Source organism: Felis catus, chromosome F1, assembly GCF_018350175.1.
Source record: "Felis catus isolate Fca126 chromosome F1, F.catus_Fca126_mat1.0, whole genome shotgun sequence".
NCBI lineage: Eukaryota > Metazoa > Chordata > Mammalia > Carnivora > Felidae > Felis > Felis catus.
This window is the reverse complement of record NC_058384.1, coordinates 40,534,137-40,553,116: the sequence shown is the minus strand read 5'-3', so window position 1 is coordinate 40,553,116 and position 18,980 is coordinate 40,534,137. Positions and strand designations below refer to the sequence as shown.

The window sequence follows — 18,980 nt, the reverse complement described above, 5'->3', positions numbered from 1 at the left end:
ACTTTTCACTTAAAAATATTTATTAAAATAAAGATTAAACCTGGAAAAAAAAAAAAAGAATTCCCAGAATGCAGCCCTTTGCACAGTACTTCAAGAATCAGAAAAGGAAAGGAAAGAAAAGGAGAGGGAAGAGAAGGGAAGAGAAAGGACCAGAAAATCCTCTCTGCTCTTCCCAGAGAGTGGGGAGGGGGAGAAAATTGCCTGCCGTCACCACAGCCGGCAGCCTGCACTAGAGAGCTGTGGAAGGTTCTCTGGTCTCAGGACTTGCCGGTCCAGAGAAGTTCCCACCAAAGCAGAGGCCCAAGAGTCGCAGCCCCCAAGCCAGAGAACAGATTTTTCCGAGGGTGTGTAAACTTCAGGAATTTGACTGGAGAACTGGAATTTGGGAACAGTATTCTGAAAGCCTGCGAAGTCTGAAGAGGCAGAGGCCATGCCCACGAGCTTCTAACTGCCCTTGGGCGCCACGATCTGCTGGACGTAGTTGACAACGTTGCTGTGGAGTTGGGGGGCGGTGGCCTTGAAGGTCTCCTTGGCAAGGGTCTGGGCCACCTCGCTGCCACCCATCATCGCGTGGTACAGCGGAAGAGTGTACTTCTGTTTCCCCTGCAAGAAACACACGCACACGCGTGGCCTAAGCAGGCTGCTCCGTGCGTGCGTCTGCACGGCCCCCGGCCCCGCTCTAGCGGCACGCCTCATCAGGTGCCAACAGGGATGTGGGTATCAGTGTTGGAATGAGGAGTGTCCTGGCAGGTGTGCTCTTATTCTGGCATCTTCTTGGGGGCCAAAGATCCACGTGGGTAGATCTTAGGTCTTCACAGTCCATGACAGCACAGGGGCGTCTACACTCAACAGAGCAAATGAGGAGGGCAGGCACAATGGGGCTCCGAACCTAGGAGGCTGTAAGTGCTTAGACGCCAAGCTAAGAGCCGGTAGCAAAGGGTGCAGCACGTAAAACTGAGGGCCACGTGAGGCCCAACTGCAGTCAAGTGCAAGAAAACCCACAAGTCAAATCCACATCAACGTGAGATTGCCACATCACAAAGTTCCTCAACTCCAGAGGCTCGGAGAAGCCCTCCGAGGGCTCAGAACACCTGCAGACAGGTATGGAGCTCCCGTCGCAAACAGATGTAGGCATCAGGGCGCCACTTCCTACCCAGCCCCACCTCGCCCAGCAGGGCAGGCTCCTGCTGCCGCCTGAGCCCTCCCAGGTCACGAGCTTCCCCCCAGGAAGCAGGAACCTATGATCTCACCCTTTGCTGTCTCTCTGGTCCTTGGGCCCCTCCCCGCAAGACCGGCCCTCCAGTCCCGCTTTACCTTTGTTCCCAGGTGGGGGGTAGCTCTGACTGGCTTTTACCGGGGGATCTGGAAAAGGCTCCCCAACCCTGGAGGCTTCTTCCCCAGGCAACACCTCCACCAGCCACACTCAGGAGGGAGACTGCTGATCAGGGTCCTCCCGAGGTCCTTTCCCTCCCGCCCTCCCTCCCTCCTCTGCTCCAGAGAAGGGCAGAGAGTGAGGCTCTACCTGCAGGACTACTGCCAATAAGGCTGAGCGGCCCACCGCGTGCCTTGAGGGGGACAAGGAGGTGGGGCTCACCCACCTGGCTCTGCAGGAATTCCTTCACTTTCCAGAAATCCTCCTGGTGGTCATTCTTAATGACGATCTGGCCCCATCGGAGCCGGAGCTCCGCATTCTGGGAGTTGGAGATCTTTGGGTAAGTCTCTCCCAGTTTCTTCACATTCCCTGAAAAGAGGAAATGGGTTTTTAACGGCTGTTTCATCAGAGCCACGAGCCAGAGGCCAAACTCCAGTCTCAGCAGTCTGTCCATAGGCACTCCGGGGGCTCCGGGAATGACGTCAAGGAGGTTCCCACCCACCCCTTTTATGCTCATTCTGGTCATCTTCTGCTCTGAAAGGGTAATGTCCTATTTCCGAATTTACCTTAATTTCTAAGGCTCTTCCATCAAATTACACACTTTCTGCCGTCTTCCGTTTGCCCTCCAGGAGTAAAGCACAGGTATCCTCCTCAAATACCCTGTGTCCCATTTTTCCTCCCACCACCACCACCAGCGAAAAGTTAGTCCGGTGTTCACTTTTTCTCTTTACAACACCCCTGGGTGACTGCTATTTCTGGCTGAGCAGCAACTTAGCATTAGTGGTTGACAGCTTCCAAATCCCAGCCCCAGCGTTTATGGGCCATGTGACCTAATTGTGCTCAAGTTCATTCTCCATCACCTGGGGGTTACAATCACAGCAGCTAGGCACAGAGTAGTTAGGAGGACTCAATGACCTCAGACATACAGTTTAAAAGAATTACCTGCTGACCCAGAGGGCTCAGCGAATGCTAGGCTTTATTATTCTGTTCCCCAGGGCATTTGCATGTATGACTTACATCATCTGTTGACGTGTTTCTTGTGAAGTGCTTGCATCCACCTGCTAACACCTGGCAATGGCCTAGGGGTAGGCATTGCAAGGGCTTCCCTCCCAGTCTCCCTCTAGCTTCTGATATAAAGCTCTGTACACAAGGAACCTGGATTTACCCGCTTTCTTACCGGGAGGGAGAGGGGATTTCTGGAGGATCTTATCTAGGAAGTAAACCAGCTGGTAGGTCTTCCAGGTAGAAATGGCCACAGCTTCAATGGCCTTCATGTCCAGCTCCTTGGTCACCCACAGCTGGGCCAGCTCTTCAGCAGGCTTCATAAGCGAGTCCCCAGGGGAGAGGTCAGGGAGGTAGGGGGGCCAGCCAGGGGTGTTCAACCACCGGTCAAACTCAAAACCTGTTTGGTAGAAGGAGAGAAGGTACTGTCGGAATGCTCTGGTAGCATCGAGGTCAATTTGCTCCAGCAACACCGAGACCTCAAGCTCCTGTCTGCCTCCATCCATCCCTAACGCTTAATATCACTACCCCACGCAACCACCTGCTTCAGTCAGGTCCACTTATACTGAGACCTAGACTGTTACAGTCAGACTAGACTGCCCCCCTTTCTACTGTGACAGTGTTTTTTGCTCCAAATAAACACTGCTGTCAGAACCAAGTGGATGAATGCTTTCCTAATGTCAATCAAGTTCACGTTCTCCTTCAGATGACCTGAACAGCTTGGTGCAGAACATCCTGGGCTCTAAGACCGGGCTGCCTGGGCTCCTATCTCTGCTCTGCTCTGCCATTAACTAGCTGGGAGGCCATGGGCATGTAACTTCACCTCTCTGTGCCTTTTATCTGTAAAATGATAAAAGGCAGGGTAGGAGGCCCTTAGTTGGCAGTGGTGAGGATTAAATAAGCAAATATGCATTACGAGTTTAGCATCCTGCCTGGTGCATAGTAAGCACTCAGTAATTATTAACTTTCGTTAGCCACAGAGTCTCATGACCTTGAAGTGTGGGCCTCCAAGCAGAGAGTAGGTGCTCCAGGCCTGACCAGTCCCGGCTGTCAGCAGGGAGCTGACTTTGCCAGCCCGATGATGGACAGACTCAGGGTCGGCACAGCATGAAGTGGGTTGCCTCATCTGTGACAGGCCACCGTCTACTCTCTCTTAGGAAGCAGTGCCTCCCCAGCTGAAATCAGGGCTGCCACTGGGATTTTCCTTCACTCGGAAGGCTGAACGAGGGGATTCCACACTCACAAGGCGGGGCTGCTGCCAGGACCAATGCCCTAGGTCACGGCCTGGGCCGTGGCAACTCTCTGGGGCAGAGTTGGGGGTTTGGTTGAGTGTGTGCAGATGTGAGGAAAATGAGGACAGAGAAGAGAGGCTGAAGAGACAAAGTGGAGAAAATGAGGCCAAGAGGAGCAGAAAGTCATTCTCGTGGGACAAGGCTGTTTGCCACTTGCTACGTGACTCCAGTTCGTTTTCCTGCCCCAGCTTAGTCTTCCCAGAAGTGAATTAGCCGTAATTCTCTACTGTCTTCTAGAAGCCTGTAGGCCGGCTCCTCTGCTCACCTGGAATGGAATCCACTCTCTTCTTCTTCAGCTCAGGGAAGTATTCCAAGTAGAATTCTAGAAAGTCATCAGCTAAGATACTTTGGAATTTGAATTCATTAACATAGGCCTGCAGGGAGGGAGGTACTTTTCAGTCCTTCTGGATCCCCGGGGGAGCAGAGTCCCTCTGTTCCTTGGATTCTCCTCCAACCCCTTGTCCCTTCAGCCCCTGCCTCTACCCCCGTCCTCTGGCCCAGCTGGTTTCTCTGCGCGTTCTCCTTTCACCCCTCCTCTCTGAGTTGACTATACCTTGAGAAAATTGTCAAACTCATCCTGATCACCCACCAAGTGGGCCAGGTATGAGACAAAGCAGAAGCCTTTCTCATAGGGGGTCTCGTTGTAGGTATCATCTGGGTCCACACCTAGCAGAGAAAGCAGACACTTGTAACCTGTCGCCTTCATTGTTCTTCTCCAGCTCCAGAGTCAGAGAGTAGTTATGGAAGAGATCAGAATTCAGCTTCCCCAGGTTCAGCAAGGCCAGGAATGTTTCCAGATCCATCTTAGCCTCTCTCAAACCACTTCAAAGTTGATCTTAAAGGGTCACGAATTATGGACATAATAAGAGGACAAAGAAGCAACCTTGCAGGGGAATTGACAAATTTCCTTTTTCCTGGGATTGCTTTGCTCCATTGGGTTCCATTGAGTCTTAGGACTGAGCACAGGGCTCAGTGCCTTTTCTATTGGTCACCACCTACATGCACAACCTCCCCTCCCAGAACAACTGGTTGTTTCCATGAATGTTCTAGACCAAAATAAACTAATTACCAGTCTACAAGAAGTTCATTTTCATGGTCATTGGCATCAAGGAACGTGAGCTTAAATTGCACGAAAAAGTTTTAGATTAGTCACACAGGGGACTAAGGAAAAACGTTAGAAAAGAACACATGACCTTGGACAAGTCATTTGACTTGTTGGGTGCTCACTCATATCCTCCATAAAATAAGGCTAACACTTAATCTACAAAACCACAGGTCTGACTTGATAGAAGAAGAAGGGTATGGGCCTGCACAAATGGACAGCAATGGTATAGTCATTAAAAACTGCACAAAACTGGAAAGAACTCCCATCTGGCTGGAATGGCTTGGGTTGAGTCTGTCTAGAGGCCAGGGAACAGCTACAAAGAGCTCTGGAGGGCTCTTCCTTCCCAAGGAGAGTATTCAAGGTGTGCACTGATCAATATGAGGTTCAAAATAATTTGGGGCTCCAAGCCCAATTTAGGGGAGGGGAGAGTCAGACAGAGGAGCCTCCTGGACCTGGTTCAATCTTCACTCGGAGCTTGTTGAGTGGGTTTTCCTCGCCAGTGATGTCCATGTGCTGTCGAAGCAGAGCCCGCCCGGTTGCAGCTTCTAAGCAGGTGTAAGCAGAGCCTAGGACAAAAAGAAACCCTAGGTCTCTACAAAGTGTAACATCACGTCCAAGTTTACTTTCTGGACAGAGGACGGTTGCTGCCCCCTTGTGGCCACAGAACAATGACAGATAACTGAGGCTTAGTATCTTTACCCTCCTGGGGATCCCAGGGCAAGAAGGGTCAATGACAGAGAACCTGACTCAGCTCCTAGCTCCCTGTTGCTCTGGCCTAAGAAAGCAGTTGGTTAAGCTCAGGCTGTCAGTCTCACCCGCACACAACGATGAGGGAATCTCATGCCTTTTCCTGTTACCTTTCCTTATCAATAGATTTTTATTTTTAGAGATATTAATTTGATTTTCTATAAAAACAGATTATAGAGGGGACGCTTGGATGGCTCAGTCGGTTAAGCGTCTGACTTCCTCAGGTCGTGATCTCACAGTTCGTGGGTTCGAGCCCCGTGTCAGGCTCTCTGCCGTCCACATGGAGCCCACTTTCAATCCTCTGTCCCCCTCTCTTTCTGCCCCTCCCCTGCTCACACTCAAAAATAAATAAAATTTTTTAAAAAGAGCAGATTATAGGGGGTTCTGAGTGGCTCAGTCGGTTAAGGGTCCAACTCTTGATACTGACTCAGGTCAGGATCTCATGGTTGTGAGATCGAGCCCTGTGTTGGGCTCTACACTAAGCGTGGAACTTGCTTGGGATTCTCTCTCTTTCTCTCTCTCTCCCTCTCTGCCCCCCCCCCCACTCTCTCTCTCTCTCCCTCTCTCTGAAATAAACTTAAAAATAAAAAAAGATGTGAGCCACTAAAAAAAATAAAAATAGAAAGATTATATATTCATTTGACCGTTCCTGCCAGACAAGACAAACGGTCACCCATAATTTTTCTAAGGGTCTCTACATCTCCTCTGGTTCTAAAAAGGACTAAGGGAATGGTTGAGGGGAAGGGGACCAGGTTTTGAACCAGCCACTTCTGCCACTCACAAGGTGTTCTGACTCTGGGCAAGGTATTTAATCTCTCTGAGCCTCAATTTCTTCATCTGTGTGGCTGGATAATAGTATTTGGTAGCAGGATTCTTAGCGGCTGATTAAGATATTCACACATAGGCTTTTGCTCTACATACTCTGGATGAAAGTGTAGATCTGCACAAACTTTCTGGGAGGCAATGGACAATGTGTGCTAAAAAGCCTTTAAAATGTTCAGATCCAGAAATTATGTCTCTAGGAATCTATCTTTGTTGAGACCATCTGAGACATGTGTGAACATTTCGATATAAAAGTATTTGTCAAACTATTCTTTCATTAGGAAAACGGAAAATATTGGAGACTGATTGAATAAATTAAGAAATGGCCATACCACGCAGCTATAGAAAATTTAATGACTTGGGAAAATGTTTAACTTTATTAAGTTAAAAAAAAAAGGCAGTTTTAAGGTCTGATGATTCACACACACGCATAGAAAAATGTTTGAAAGGATATATTACATTCTCTCTGAACAGTGAGATTATGGATAAATGCATTGTATGTGTTTTCCCATGTACATCAAAAGAGATTTTGATGACAGAAATAATAAACATTATTTTTTTTATAGTATCTGATCTATAGCAGGTTTTCAATAATGAGACAACGTTGAGAAAAGATTTTAAAAGCCCACCTGGGCTCAATTTGGGGTTCTGTCCTCGGCTGCTAAGTGGCTTGGGCACATTTCTTATACTTTTTGAGTCACAGTGGACTCATATATAAAATGAAAATAATATCTCTTTTACCAGGCTACGGTAAAATTGTTAAGTGATGTATTTGTTTTAAATTTTTTTAATGTTTATTTATTTTTGAGAGAGACAGACAGAGAGTGAGCAGGGGAGGGACAGAGAGAGAGGGAGACACAGAATCTGAAGCAGGCTCCAGGCTCTGAGCTGTCAGCACAGAGCCCAACATAGGGCTCAAACCCACAAAGTGCGAGATCATGACCTGAGCCAAAGTCAGACGCTTAGCCACCTGAGCCCCCCAGGTGCCCCTTAAATGATGTATTATTTTTAATAAGATGACTAGGACAAAGCTGGTATGTAAGTGTTCAATAGAAGGTATCATTATAATGGTCTTATTTTTTATTTATTTTTAATATTTTACAGTAATCTCTACACCAAACGTGGGGCTCAAACACACAACCCCAAGATCAACAGTTGCATGCTCTACCGATTGAGGCAGCCAGACGCCCCTGATTCATTCATAAAATTAACTAGCTATCTGGGTGAACAGCCCTGGGCAACTCTACCCAGCGGCTGCCCGGCTGTTGGGAGAACATAGCATCAAGTGTGTCCTCAGCTTTGATGAGGGGGTCCTTTCGCTGTTAGGTCCCCTATCAGTCAACACGCAATTTGTGAGATTCCCTTCCCCTAAGCCTGCTAACTTAACGACATGGAACGAAGTAGAGATCAAGCGCTTAGAAGGAACGTTTGTCTAGAGTTGGCCCTCCATGGCCTCTCACCAGAACTTTCTGCACTAATGCTCCTCCCTTCACGCCTGCTTGTGTCCCGAAACTTCAAAGGAGACCACATTGGCCTCACTGGCTAAGGAACTGGGGAACAGGGCCCCTAGGAGAAGGAGGGGACCTGAGGGCTGGCTTACCAAAGAGGACAGTAGAGATCCTCCTCTGGGCATACATGGTGAAACCTTCATTGAGCCAGAATTCACCCCAGTTGGCATTGGTGACCAGGTTCCCAAACCAACTGTGGGAGATCTCATGGATGATGACATCAGCCAAGGAGCGGTCCCCTGCTAGCAGGCAGGGGGTGACAAAGGTCAGACAAGGGTTCTCCATTCCTCCAAATGGAAAGGATGGGGGCATGAAGAGCAGGTCATACCTGCCGAGAAAACGGGAGGTCACAGACAGGCCTCGGCTCCCCAGGGCTGACCCTGCCTCGCCTCCCCAGCCCCGACCCTCAGTCCTGAGAGATGCAGCCACTGAACAGGCGGTGTTCAACACCGGGCGCCGTGCTGAGATGACGCCCAGGCTCCTCAGTCCCCCGGCCAGCTCGCTGGGACTTCCCTTTCCCCAGGTTTTGCTCTCGTGGAGGCGCCTCTCTGAGACTTGCTCTCCATTCTCCTTCGCACCAGGGGATGGGCATATGGTCAGCTCTATCAACAGTTAGCTCACCGGTGGCCCACTTGGGGTCACAAAGACCTAACAGAGCCTTTTATCTGAGGAGGCTGAAGTCTGGAGATGTCAAAGGGAAAAATGAGAGTATGTGGCTGCTTTTAGCAGCCAGGAAAGTAAGTCGACAAAGGTCCCCTGACAGTGTTTCCTGATCTCCACGCTTAGCGGCTGGAAGGCACATTTTGGTCCCTTCAATAACCCTTTCTGTCAGGGTCCCCTCCTCAGCACTAATGAACAAGGCCTGGCTTATCCCTTCCTCATTCTTTCCCTCCTTTCCTTTACTTCTGGATTGGGGAACTCTGCTCTAGGAACCAGAGGGAGAAGAGGCAGCACCAGCAGTAAGAGAGGGGGAAACCAGGGACTCAAGTTTAACAAAAGACATCAGAGTCGATGTGATACCGCACCTTCCCCAAACGTAGGGTCCGAAAAGTTTCTCTCCTGTTGCCAGAAAATCTTCTACCACCCCGTTGTACTCCTCCTTGGCAGCCTTGATCAGGCAGGGCTCAGCCCACACCCGGCTCCTAAAGACAAAAGCACAGAAAAAGAAGAATGGTGTTTGGAGACCTATTGTGGAGACCCGATCCCGAAAGTACCTGTAGAAAACTGGCAGTCTTCTACTGGAGCCAAAGGAATGTGACAATGTGGCCGCAGAGACAGGAGATGCAAGGTCAAATCACCTGCATGGGTCCAAGGGACGGATAAATGAGATCGCGACAGAGCACTATGGAGGCAGCAGCCTCCCGTGTGCAACAGGCTCAAACTCACACTGCTACAATTTTACGTGTCCAACACTGAATGTGACCTTGCAAAAGTCACTGACTTCTCTGAGCCTGTTTCCTCATCTGGAAAACGAGTGGTAAAAATGAAATAAAGACAGCATATAAAAACCCCTTATACAATGCCTCATGTACTAAATGTTGGTTTCCTTTCCCCCACTTTCCGGAGACCCAGAGCGGGGCTTGAACTCATGAACCATGAGATTGTGACCTGAGCCCAAGTTGGACCCTTAACTGACCGAGCCACCCATGAGGCGCCCCCATGAGAGCATTTTACACCAGTAAGTGGTATTATCGGATTGAGTCTTGACGGATCGCTCTAGCTGCAGTACCCAGAAAATACTTAAATTACGACAGTGAGTATCCCTAAGTGACGTATGTAGGATAATGGGTCAAAACCAGAATCTTGGGTGACACCAGCACACGTGGGGTTGGGCAGAGAAGAGCCCACAAAGGAGATCATAAGGGGCGAACCAGGAGGTCCCGGAACCAGGACAGAATTGTGTCATGGAGGCCAGAGGAGGGTCAACAGAGGCAAAAGAAAAAGAGAACATCAAGACAAGCACTGAAGAGCAGCCAATGTGCGGTACATGTTGAGGCCAGTGGCCTCTCTTACTACAGGAGTTTCTGCAGTGTGACCCCGAGAGGTGTTGGATTCCAACGGGTCCAGGCAGTAAATGGGGGGTGAGGGAGTGTATACACTACTGTTCTAAGAAACTTGGCTAAGAAAGGAAGCAGAAACAGTGTGCCAGAAGGGAGTGTGGAGTCCATGAGTTTGTTTTTTGCTTTGTTTTTGAACTAGGGGAAACAGGAACATGGTTAGGGGTCAGAAGGAAAGAGCCAGTGGGGGGCGGGGAGGCTACCCATTTGAAGAGCAAGGGGAGAGCAATAAAGCAAGGCCCCATGGGATTTGGGGGAGGGGCTGAGTCAATGATGGCTCAGATGAAGAGATTTGGCTTTAAACAGAAGGAGGGACCCCTCTTCAGAGTCCAGGGGGAAAAAGGGGACGAATGAAGGCAGATGAAGATGATTTTTGACATGGAAAACAGGAAGTGGACATGACCATATCTGACAAATTAAATATACTCAATAAAGGAGGAGACAAGATCATTGCTTGGAGTGAGGGTAGGGTGTCTGAATAGGAAAACTGAAGAGACAAGTCTTCCTTTAAATCCTTCTCCCTCCCTCCCTCCCTCCCTCCTTCCCTTCCTCCCTTCCTCCCTTCCTCCCTCCCTCCCTTCCTTCCTTCCTTCCTTCCTTCCTTCCTTCCTTCCTTCCTTCCTTCCTTCCAGGAGAGTGAGCCAGAAAGGTAAATCAAAGGTCTGCTGAGCAATATTGAAAGCCTATCTATAGTTGAAGACTACATCTGTTATATTTTCCTTGAAAACCACATAAATGTCTATTTCAACTTAAAAAAATTTTTAATGTTTACTTATTTTTGAAAGAGAGAGAAAGAGAGAGAGAGAGAGAGAGACAGAGCATGAACGGGGGAAGGGCAGAGAGAGGGAGACAGAGAATCCGAAACAGACTCAGAGCCTGCCCAGAGCCTGACACGGGGCTCGAACCCACGAACCATGAGATCATGACCTGAGCCGAAGTCAGACGCTTAACCAACTGAGCCACCCAGGTGCCCCGTCTATTTCAACTTTTAATTCCAACTTTTCACCAAAAAACCAGAAATGGGTAGCAGAATCAGTATGCACAGCTGTGTACTTCTCTCAGACGCCCAGGTACAGAAGAAAGAGACAAGGGGATGGTCGGAGCCGGGGCTAGAAGTTACAGCAGCAGGACAGCGCGCAAGGCAGCCTGGGATGTTGGTAGGAGATGATCAACCCCACACCTGGGCCACGGAGAGAAGATGGGCCAGGTCACAAGAGGCTGGTGCCCGGGTGGAAATGTATAGCTTGCAGGAAGAAAGGCCTCTGGGAGCTTGAGAAGCAGATACAGTGGGAGTGAGGCCACCACAGGGCTGGAAGGTTAGGAGCGTGGGGTCAGAGAACGAATGAGGTGAAGGTATTTAAAATTTCTGCCACAGCACAGCTCATGATAATGCCCACGGCCAGGACTTACACCGTAGTGTGCCCTTGAGTGCGGGGGCCTGAATCAGGTGGAGAAGGCTCCCTGGAGAGAGGAGCTCGAGAAACCCTGAAGCCACCCTCAACCCTGGGTGTTGGACAGGTAATCCAGGCGGAGAAAAAAGTCGCCAAAAATGATGTGACAGGGCACGAGGTTGAGAAAAGACGGTGACGTGAGAGTCAGAAATCTGCAAGGAATTGCTCTGTGATCAGCTTGGATATCACAACTGGCAAAGTCCTTAAACCCAGGCTACTCCCGTGTGCTGCGCCTAGAAGGTGAAGGTCAGGGTGGGTAGGGGACATCCAAGAGACTTCCACCGGTCCACTGATTTCTGTCAGAAGACACTGGAGTGTTCTCAGTCAAGCTGGAATTTCATCACCAGTGGTCTGGCACAACGAGCACCGGATGTGCAATGGAAACGCATGTGACTCTGCACAAGCAATTCTACCTGAAGCCTCGGTTTGCGTATCGGGAACATGGAGACAATAATATCTCCCTCAGTGAGGTTATAGAAGGATCAGAAGAGATTATACATAGAAGCGACGACTGGGCCATGTCCACTGTCTCTTCTGACCAGGATCTCCCTCCTCTGCTAACGGGGACTGGTCACAAAGTTTGCCAGAAGAGCCTGCCACCCTGCGTACCTACACAAGAGCCTCAGATGTGGGGCAGAGACCGACTACCTGACTGGCTACCCGACTGCCTGACAGGGGAAGGAATGAGTCATCGCGACCGGTTACACAGATTCTATCCCCTGGATTGATGTACTCAATCGTCATTTTATTACAGAGGGCTCAAAAAAAAAAAAAAAAATCATCATTCTCCAGTGTGTTTGGAATACATTCCCTCATTTCTCATTAGCAGCTCACAGTCGTACTAACGGAACCCTAGTAAGAGAAAATTCTCTAAAATGACATTCCCTTACGGGGCGCCTGAGAGGTTCAGTCAACTGACATCAACTGACTCTTGATTTTGGCTCAGGACGTGATCTTGCGGTTCGTGAGATGGAGCCTTGAGTCGGGCTCTGTGCTGACAGTGCAGAGTCTGCTTGGGATTCTCTCTCCCTCTCCCTCTGTCCCTCCCCTGCTTTCTCTCTCTCTCTCTCTCTCAAAATAAGTAAATAAATAAGCATTAAAAAAATAATAAAAATAAAATGACATTACTTTACTTAACTATTTCCCTGTCAATGCAAAGCTGACATTCCTTTGGTTACCTACTACCCTATCTGTCAGAAACACAGCCCTTCATGAAAAAAGAGCACCTAGGCTTTCAAGACCGGTGTTGTTTTGAGTGTGTGTCCTTGAAGCAGAGGCCAATGGCATCCCATTCATCAGTCTCTCTGAAACCCAGGAACTAAGATTTCACGACTGAGCCCAGCTACAAAGTCTGAGGCTGTAACCAATCCCGGCAAGGACACCAGCACCTCCAAGAACTGAGCAAGGAGCCACAGCGACGGAGGCAGGAAACGCACCACAGCTTTACCGTCCAACCTTTAACATTTTACATCAGGATTACGCCGTGCTGGCAGATCGTATGAGGGCCGGGAAAAACCTATACTCCTGGGCAAGTTTCTTTTCGCAGGAAACCTTACAAAATCCTTATTTATCTCCATGAAACCCTTCTAACTTCGTGGAGGTCTCTCTGTCACCACGGGTTCAGGTTTATGCATCTGGAGCAGACAAAAAAAGGAGCTTCCGCTTTCTTCTCCAGAGGGAAACAATGACATCAACGTTGTATATTTCCAGGAATTGACTGCTAGAGAAAACGGGGAGATTTGGTACAAAGATTACAAAGCAAATACAATTGCTAGCAGGGAACTCAGAACTTAAAGACACTAATAAAGATCAATCTGACACTGCTGTCTCAGCACCAACCGTACTCCACGAGGTGGCCCAGGACAGCAGCTACCGCCAGTAGGACTGATGAGCTCATTCTAGACAGCAGGATTATAGAACTGCAGGGAGGGAGGGAAGGAGGAAGGGACGGGACAAAAAGAGCACTTCCTCCCGCTGTATTCATACCACACACTTCTCGGCTGCAGAGAGGCTGTGGATTCAGAGAGGATGTGAGACTGTCCCAAAGACCATCACACTGGGGCCACTGGTCAGAGGCCTCCTCGGCTCGAGGTCAGTCCAACCTTGCCTGTGGGGGTCTTTGTCTCCTACCTGGGTCCAACTTCTGCCGAAACCAGATCTCCGATGGCCAAAGCTATCAGATAGGAGGGGATGGGCTGACACATCTGGAAGAAGAACTTATTTGGACCTCTCTTCTCCCAGGTGTTAGCACTCATCACAGCTGTGAAGCCATCTGGGACCTGACAACAGAGAAAGCTTAGGAGATTTTACCTGGACAGAGTCTCCTTTTGATTAGCTTAAAGGACAGCACGGCCGGCAACCTGCATGGTGACAGCAAAGACCTGGAGCCCATCTTGGGGAACACAAAGGTTTCAAGACACTAAACTTGTGCTAAGCTGATGAGATTTAGCACAAATAAAACTTCTGTACATGAAGGAATTCTACAGAGGGGCCACTGGACAGACGTAACAATTTACCAGCTGAAATGTGGCCACACAGATCTGGAATTATATTTTCAACCCCAAGGGCAAGTACACTTAACCTTAGCCCTCTTACCTCAATAAGAGCTGAATATCTGCATTTCACTGCAGGAGTGTCGAAGCAAGGGAAGAAGGCCCTGTTTAGGACAGCCTGGCCCTGGGTATAGACAAAAGGCTTCTTCTTTCCTGCTGTCTGCTCAGGAGCCAGCCAGCAAACCTAAGAGAATAAAAGAACATTTCAAAACTGACACCCCCTACATGAGCTCAGTCCAGCCAGGGAAAAGGAGTTGGCTGGCATGGGAGACTTTTAGGGAATCCTTACAATCCTTCTGCCAGCAATTTGGCCCTAACTGTGAAGTTCTCTCCTACTGTGAATTTAATCTACCTTGGAATCCATGCCAAGGTATGACATCCGCTTCACACGGAAGAAACACCACAAAGGGTCTATTCCTCACTGTATCCCATCAGGCATCTCAAGAATTCTAGAAATGGCCTCGGGCACCTGGGTGGCTCAGATGGTTAAGAATTCCAGACATGACCTCTGACCCTGGCATACTGTCTTCCTCCTCGGAGTCCTTCACACTGTAGTTGTTTCTCATCAAAAAAACAAAACAGGGGCACCTGGTGGCTCAATCGGTTAAGGGTCCGACTTTGGCTCAGGTCATGGTCTCACGGTTTGTAGGTTTGAGCCCCGCATCGGGCTCTATGCTGACAGCTTGGAGCCTGGAGCCTGCTTTGGCTTCTGTCTGTCTGTCTGTCTCTCTCTGCCCCTCCCCTGCTCATGCTCTCTCCCTCTCTCTCTCTCCCCCTCTTGAAATTAATAACATTACAAAAAAATAAGGAAGCAGCTGTATTTGAACTTGTGATAGAACACACAAAAAGGAGAAGTGAAGTGGGAGGAGTCTGCGATTAACAGGGGTGCCTGGGTGGTTCAGTCCATTAAGCGGCTGACTCTTGGTTTCGGCTCAGGTCATGATCTCATGGTCTGTGAGTTCGAGCCCTGCGTTGGGTTCTGTGCCGACAGCACCAAGCCTACATGAGATTCTCTGTCTCCTTCTCTCTGACCCTTCCCACTCACATTTTCTCTCTCGAAATAAATAAACAAAAAAATTTTCTAAAAAAAAAAAAAAATTCCTGAAACTAAATTCTCTATTCCTGAAACTAAAACTTACCCTTTCAGAATAAATGTATTTTACATTATAGGCATTGGCTATACATAATTCTTTAAAGAAATTTTTTTTAGATGTTTAAGTAATCTCTACACCCAATGTGGGGCTCAAACTTACAACCCCGAGATCAAGAGTCGCACATTCCACCCACTGAGCCAGTGAGGCACCCTGGCTATATACAATTCTTAATTTGTTCTCTGTTAGCCTTTAACCAAGGGCAAATCTGAATGGTTATTACAAACCCAATTTTTGCCTACAGCAAAAAGTTTACTTACCACATAGATCTAACTGTGGGGCCGGGGGGTGGGGGAGGATATGTCAGCACCAAGTGCCGTTTAGAATTTAGAAAAGGATTAGGTAAATCCAGGAAGCAAAACTTTCTGGTTTAAAGGGGAGTCGGACTGAGATGGCTGGAAAGGAGAGGAGAAGACATTCTCAAGCAGGTGGATAGAACATGAAGAAAGGCACGGATGGACGGTCTCTGGGAGCTGGTGGTAGGTTTCAGATACAGGGGTGGGCGGCATGCCTCGGCAGGTGCACTTTGAAAGGCTTTGAACACAGGTATTTGAGACCTACTTTTAAGAGGCATAAGGACGCCATATGGAGATGCTGACTTTTTCTTTGAGATTTGTGTGTTATGTGTGTGAAGATTTTAATGAGTCTCTTTCCAAAGAGTATAGTACAGATGGAAAGAAGGAGAAAGAAACACCACATGGTATTTCTGTGGACTGGAGAAAGTGGCACTACCTGAGCCAGGTGAGTGAGATCACCCCAGACAGTCAGAGATCATGTTGATATTATGGATTCTCATTATCATGTGATGAAAACAGCACTTCACTTTTGTGACATTCCACTAAATGTTGCTCTGAACCTAAAACTGCTGTAAAAAATAAACTTTTACTTTTTTTAATTTTTAATAACCACAGTCTGATCATGGGAAAAACAGACAAATTCCAATAGAGAAGCATCCTACAACATGTCTGACCAAGACTCCTCAAAACAGTCAAGGTCATCAAAAACAAGGAAAGTCTGAGAAACTGTCATAGCCAAGGGGAGCCCAAGGATACATGAAAGCTAATATACTGTGGTATTCTGGATGGGATCCTGGGACAGAAAAAGATATTAAGCAAAAACTAAGAAAATCTGAAAAAGACTCCGAACTTTAGTTATCAGTATCGGTTCGTTAATTGTAACAAAGGCATCATACTTGCAAAATGCTAAGAGGGGAAACTGTGTGTGGAGGGCCATATGGAAACTCTACTACCGGCTCACTGGTCTTGCTAATCTAAACTTTTTTAATCCTATTAATGAAAGAAATTTAATGAGATGACAGGAAGAGCTAACATATGGTGTCTCCAGGCACTGTATTAGGCACTTACATAAAGACAATGCATTTAACTTCTGTCAAACTCATAGACTAGTCCCTGGCACATCTTAATAAGTACTGGTCATCCCCACCGTCACTTCTTATTCATCATCTTTGGTTGAGGTTTTTTGTTGTTTGTTTAGAACGACACAGAAGACAGAATGAAGAAGCCTGCAGTACAAGTACTCTTGTACTTGTCTCAAGAGTCTAAAGTCAGGGAGAGGCTGCTACCTACAGTGATTAAGGTGAGTTGAGAGTCCTCACTTGGGATGGTGGCAACGAGAAGGAATACATACAAGTGCCTTTAATGCAGACCTTTACAGGGCAAAGGGCAGTTCTTTGTAAAGTGTGGGTCTCTGTTGTTCTGTCTCTATGAAAGCTATTTCGTTTTGATTTTTTTTTAAGTTCACTTATTTATTTTGGGGGGGCGGGGGAGAGAGCGCAAGTGCAAGCACCCCAGATTGGGGAGGGACAGAGAGAGGGAGAGAATCCCAAGCAGGCTCTGCTCTCTTCTCACGGAGCAGGAAGCAGGGCTCCATTTCACCAACCCATGAGAACATGACCTGAGCAGAAATCAAGAGTCGGCTGCTCAACCGAGTCACCCGGGAACCCCTCCTTTTGTTCATTTCGAGGTGCCACTTTCAGTAGGCAATTTCAGAGAGGGCTTAATTTTTCCAGTTATCCTGTTGAATTCCAAGTTCCTGCCCCAAACCAGAAACTAGAATATAACAACCAAACACAGCAACCAAACACATTTACAGATATTCCGTTACCCTTGGAGAGTTTTCCCTTTGCCTTGGAAGTCAATTTGCATTGCTTTGGACTTTTCCTTTTTTAAGCCAGTTCTACCCCAGGTTCATTTACTCCCTGAATAGCGGAAGCTGGAAACAGAACTGCCCTTTGAGCTGCCTCTAAGAGTGAAAGGAAACTGCTAGCTAGATAAGTAAACTGTCTGTAGGCCAGCAGCCTACCCTGAAACTTGCAAGCCACCCCACCTGACGAATGACTAGCAACCACAGCCTCAGAACTCCCTGTGAAGGAGCTTCTGACTTTCACAAATGTAAGCCACAGAACCATCCATCCTTTCATACCAATATTTGTCCTCCCATCAACAGCGAGAGGGCCTACTACACCCTCATTCCATTTCTCGGTCGTACTCAAATTCTTCCGTTCATCAAATCTAGAACTTGGCAAAAGAAAACTTAAATAACTACGGGGGTTCAGGATTAGTTCAGCCTGGGGCACTACAAGAACGCGTAGGGCAAAGGGCTGAGTCAGCATCCAGGGCTCCTGGGCCGGCATCGTCCAGGGCTGCCATAAAGGAAAAACTAGGTAGCTCGTTATCAGGCACCTAGGTCCCAAGGCCCCGTGAAACATTAAATTCGGTTTATAAATAGCTCGTTATCCAGAAAGCCGCCTCGGCTAAGGTTTCCTCTGCAGGCAGAAATGGCAGCCCGCCAGCGTGATGAGGGGGAAACAACGCAGACAGGCCACCACAGTCGCTAGGGAGGGGAGGCAGGAAGGGTGGAAAGGACGAAGGGGGCACAGCACGGAGGCTGGCCTGAAGCCAGAAGAAGGAAAGCGGGCAGCCTGGCAAGAAGGCGGGGAGCTCAGGGCGGGAGGCGTGCCCAGGGGTGCCCCGAGGCCCCTCTCCGCCAGGGCGGAAGCATCTTCTCCTTTCTCCTGGGGGTGGGGTGGGGTGAGTGCCGGCCGGCGGCCAGCTCGGAGGGCTGGAAGGGCGGGCAGGAAGTGGCCGGGTGAGGGGGCGAACTCACCCCGGGTCCCTCCCCGACGCGGTAGGTGAGGAGAACCTGGAAGCGCTCGCCGGCCGGGAAGGGCTGCGGAAGGGCCACGCACAGGGCCTGGCCGTAGTGCGAGAACGGCTGCGTGCGGAAGTGCACGGGCTCCGCGGGCTGCTCCTTCGAGTCGGGCCGCTGCCGCTGCAGCGACGCCGCCGTCACCTCGAGGCACGGGTGCGAGTCGAGCCGCAGCTCGGTGGCGCCCTCGGGCACCAGGCAGCGCAGCTCCAGGACCGCGGTGCCGCTCAAATTCCTGCTGCCCGGGCCCGGCCCCGGAGGCCCGAACTCGGCCCGCAGGTCCAGGTGCAAGTGCAGCATCTCGAAAGCCCGGAAATTGGAGGCCGAGGCCACGTCCACGGCCTGCGCCGAGTGCAGCGGTCGCGGGGCCGCGCTGGAGCCGCTCGGAGGCCCGTCGCTCGCCATGGCCCCACCGTACCGTGGAGCAAACGCGGGGAAATCCGCCGGTTCCGTCTACTGAGGCGGGAAGCCCCGCCTCGAGCGCCCTGCCCCGCTGCGGGCCACGCCCCCTCGGGCCACGCCCCCAGGGAGACCAGGGCTGGGTCACGCCCCTCTCCGAAAACCTGAGACCTGACCACACCACCTCTCCCCTGTTTACCAAGGCTCCACTCTTCCAGCTTTATACGAGGTACCTCTGGACTTTGGAGAAAAGGTACAGTGGGATAATTTGGTCCACATTTGCCCAAATTCATCGTACTGCGATGTTACAGTAGTCCGAGTGGCGACACCTTTCTCTGCTGACGTTTCACTCTC

The 18,980-nt window shown here is 49.4% G+C and overlaps 1 protein-coding gene across 2 annotated transcripts; it reads right to left on the bottom strand.

Moving 5' to 3' along the window:
* On the bottom strand, nucleotides 1-18,697 carry RNPEP (arginyl aminopeptidase). Of its 2 annotated transcripts, none has more exons than XM_011290946.4 (11): nucleotides 18,186-18,697; nucleotides 13,952-14,092; nucleotides 13,487-13,635; nucleotides 8,874-8,990; nucleotides 7,941-8,176; nucleotides 5,224-5,337; nucleotides 4,220-4,332; nucleotides 3,932-4,040; nucleotides 2,550-2,774; nucleotides 1,599-1,741; nucleotides 1-603 (listed from the first exon to the last, which is right to left on the bottom strand). In XM_011290946.4, the coding sequence occupies exons 1-11, from the start codon at nucleotides 18,630-18,632 to the stop codon at nucleotides 445-447; spliced, it is 1,953 nt and encodes a 650-aa protein (XP_011289248.2). In that variant the 5' UTR covers nucleotides 18,633-18,697; the 3' UTR covers nucleotides 1-444. The 2 variants fall into 2 exon arrangements, with proteins under 2 accessions (XP_011289248.2, XP_044904493.1); XM_045048558.1 differs by lacking the exon at nucleotides 1-603 and adding an exon at nucleotides 630-1,091 and having other exon boundaries at nucleotides 18,186-18,694.
* Nucleotides 18,698-18,980: the final 283 nt, after the last annotated feature.

Coding starts and splice junctions, on each gene's coding strand:
- RNPEP (XM_011290946.4), bottom strand. CDS start 18,632: ATGGCGAGCGACGGGCCTCCGAGCGGCTCCAGCGCGGCCCCGCGACCG. Junction 14,093..18,185: donor GCGTCGGGGAGGGACCCGGG/GTGAGTTCGCCC, acceptor TTATTCTCTTAG/GTTTGCTGGCTGGCTCCTGA. Junction 4,041..4,219: donor AGTTTGACAATTTTCTCAAG/GTATAGTCAACT, acceptor CCCTCCCTGCAG/GCCTATGTTAATGAATTCAA.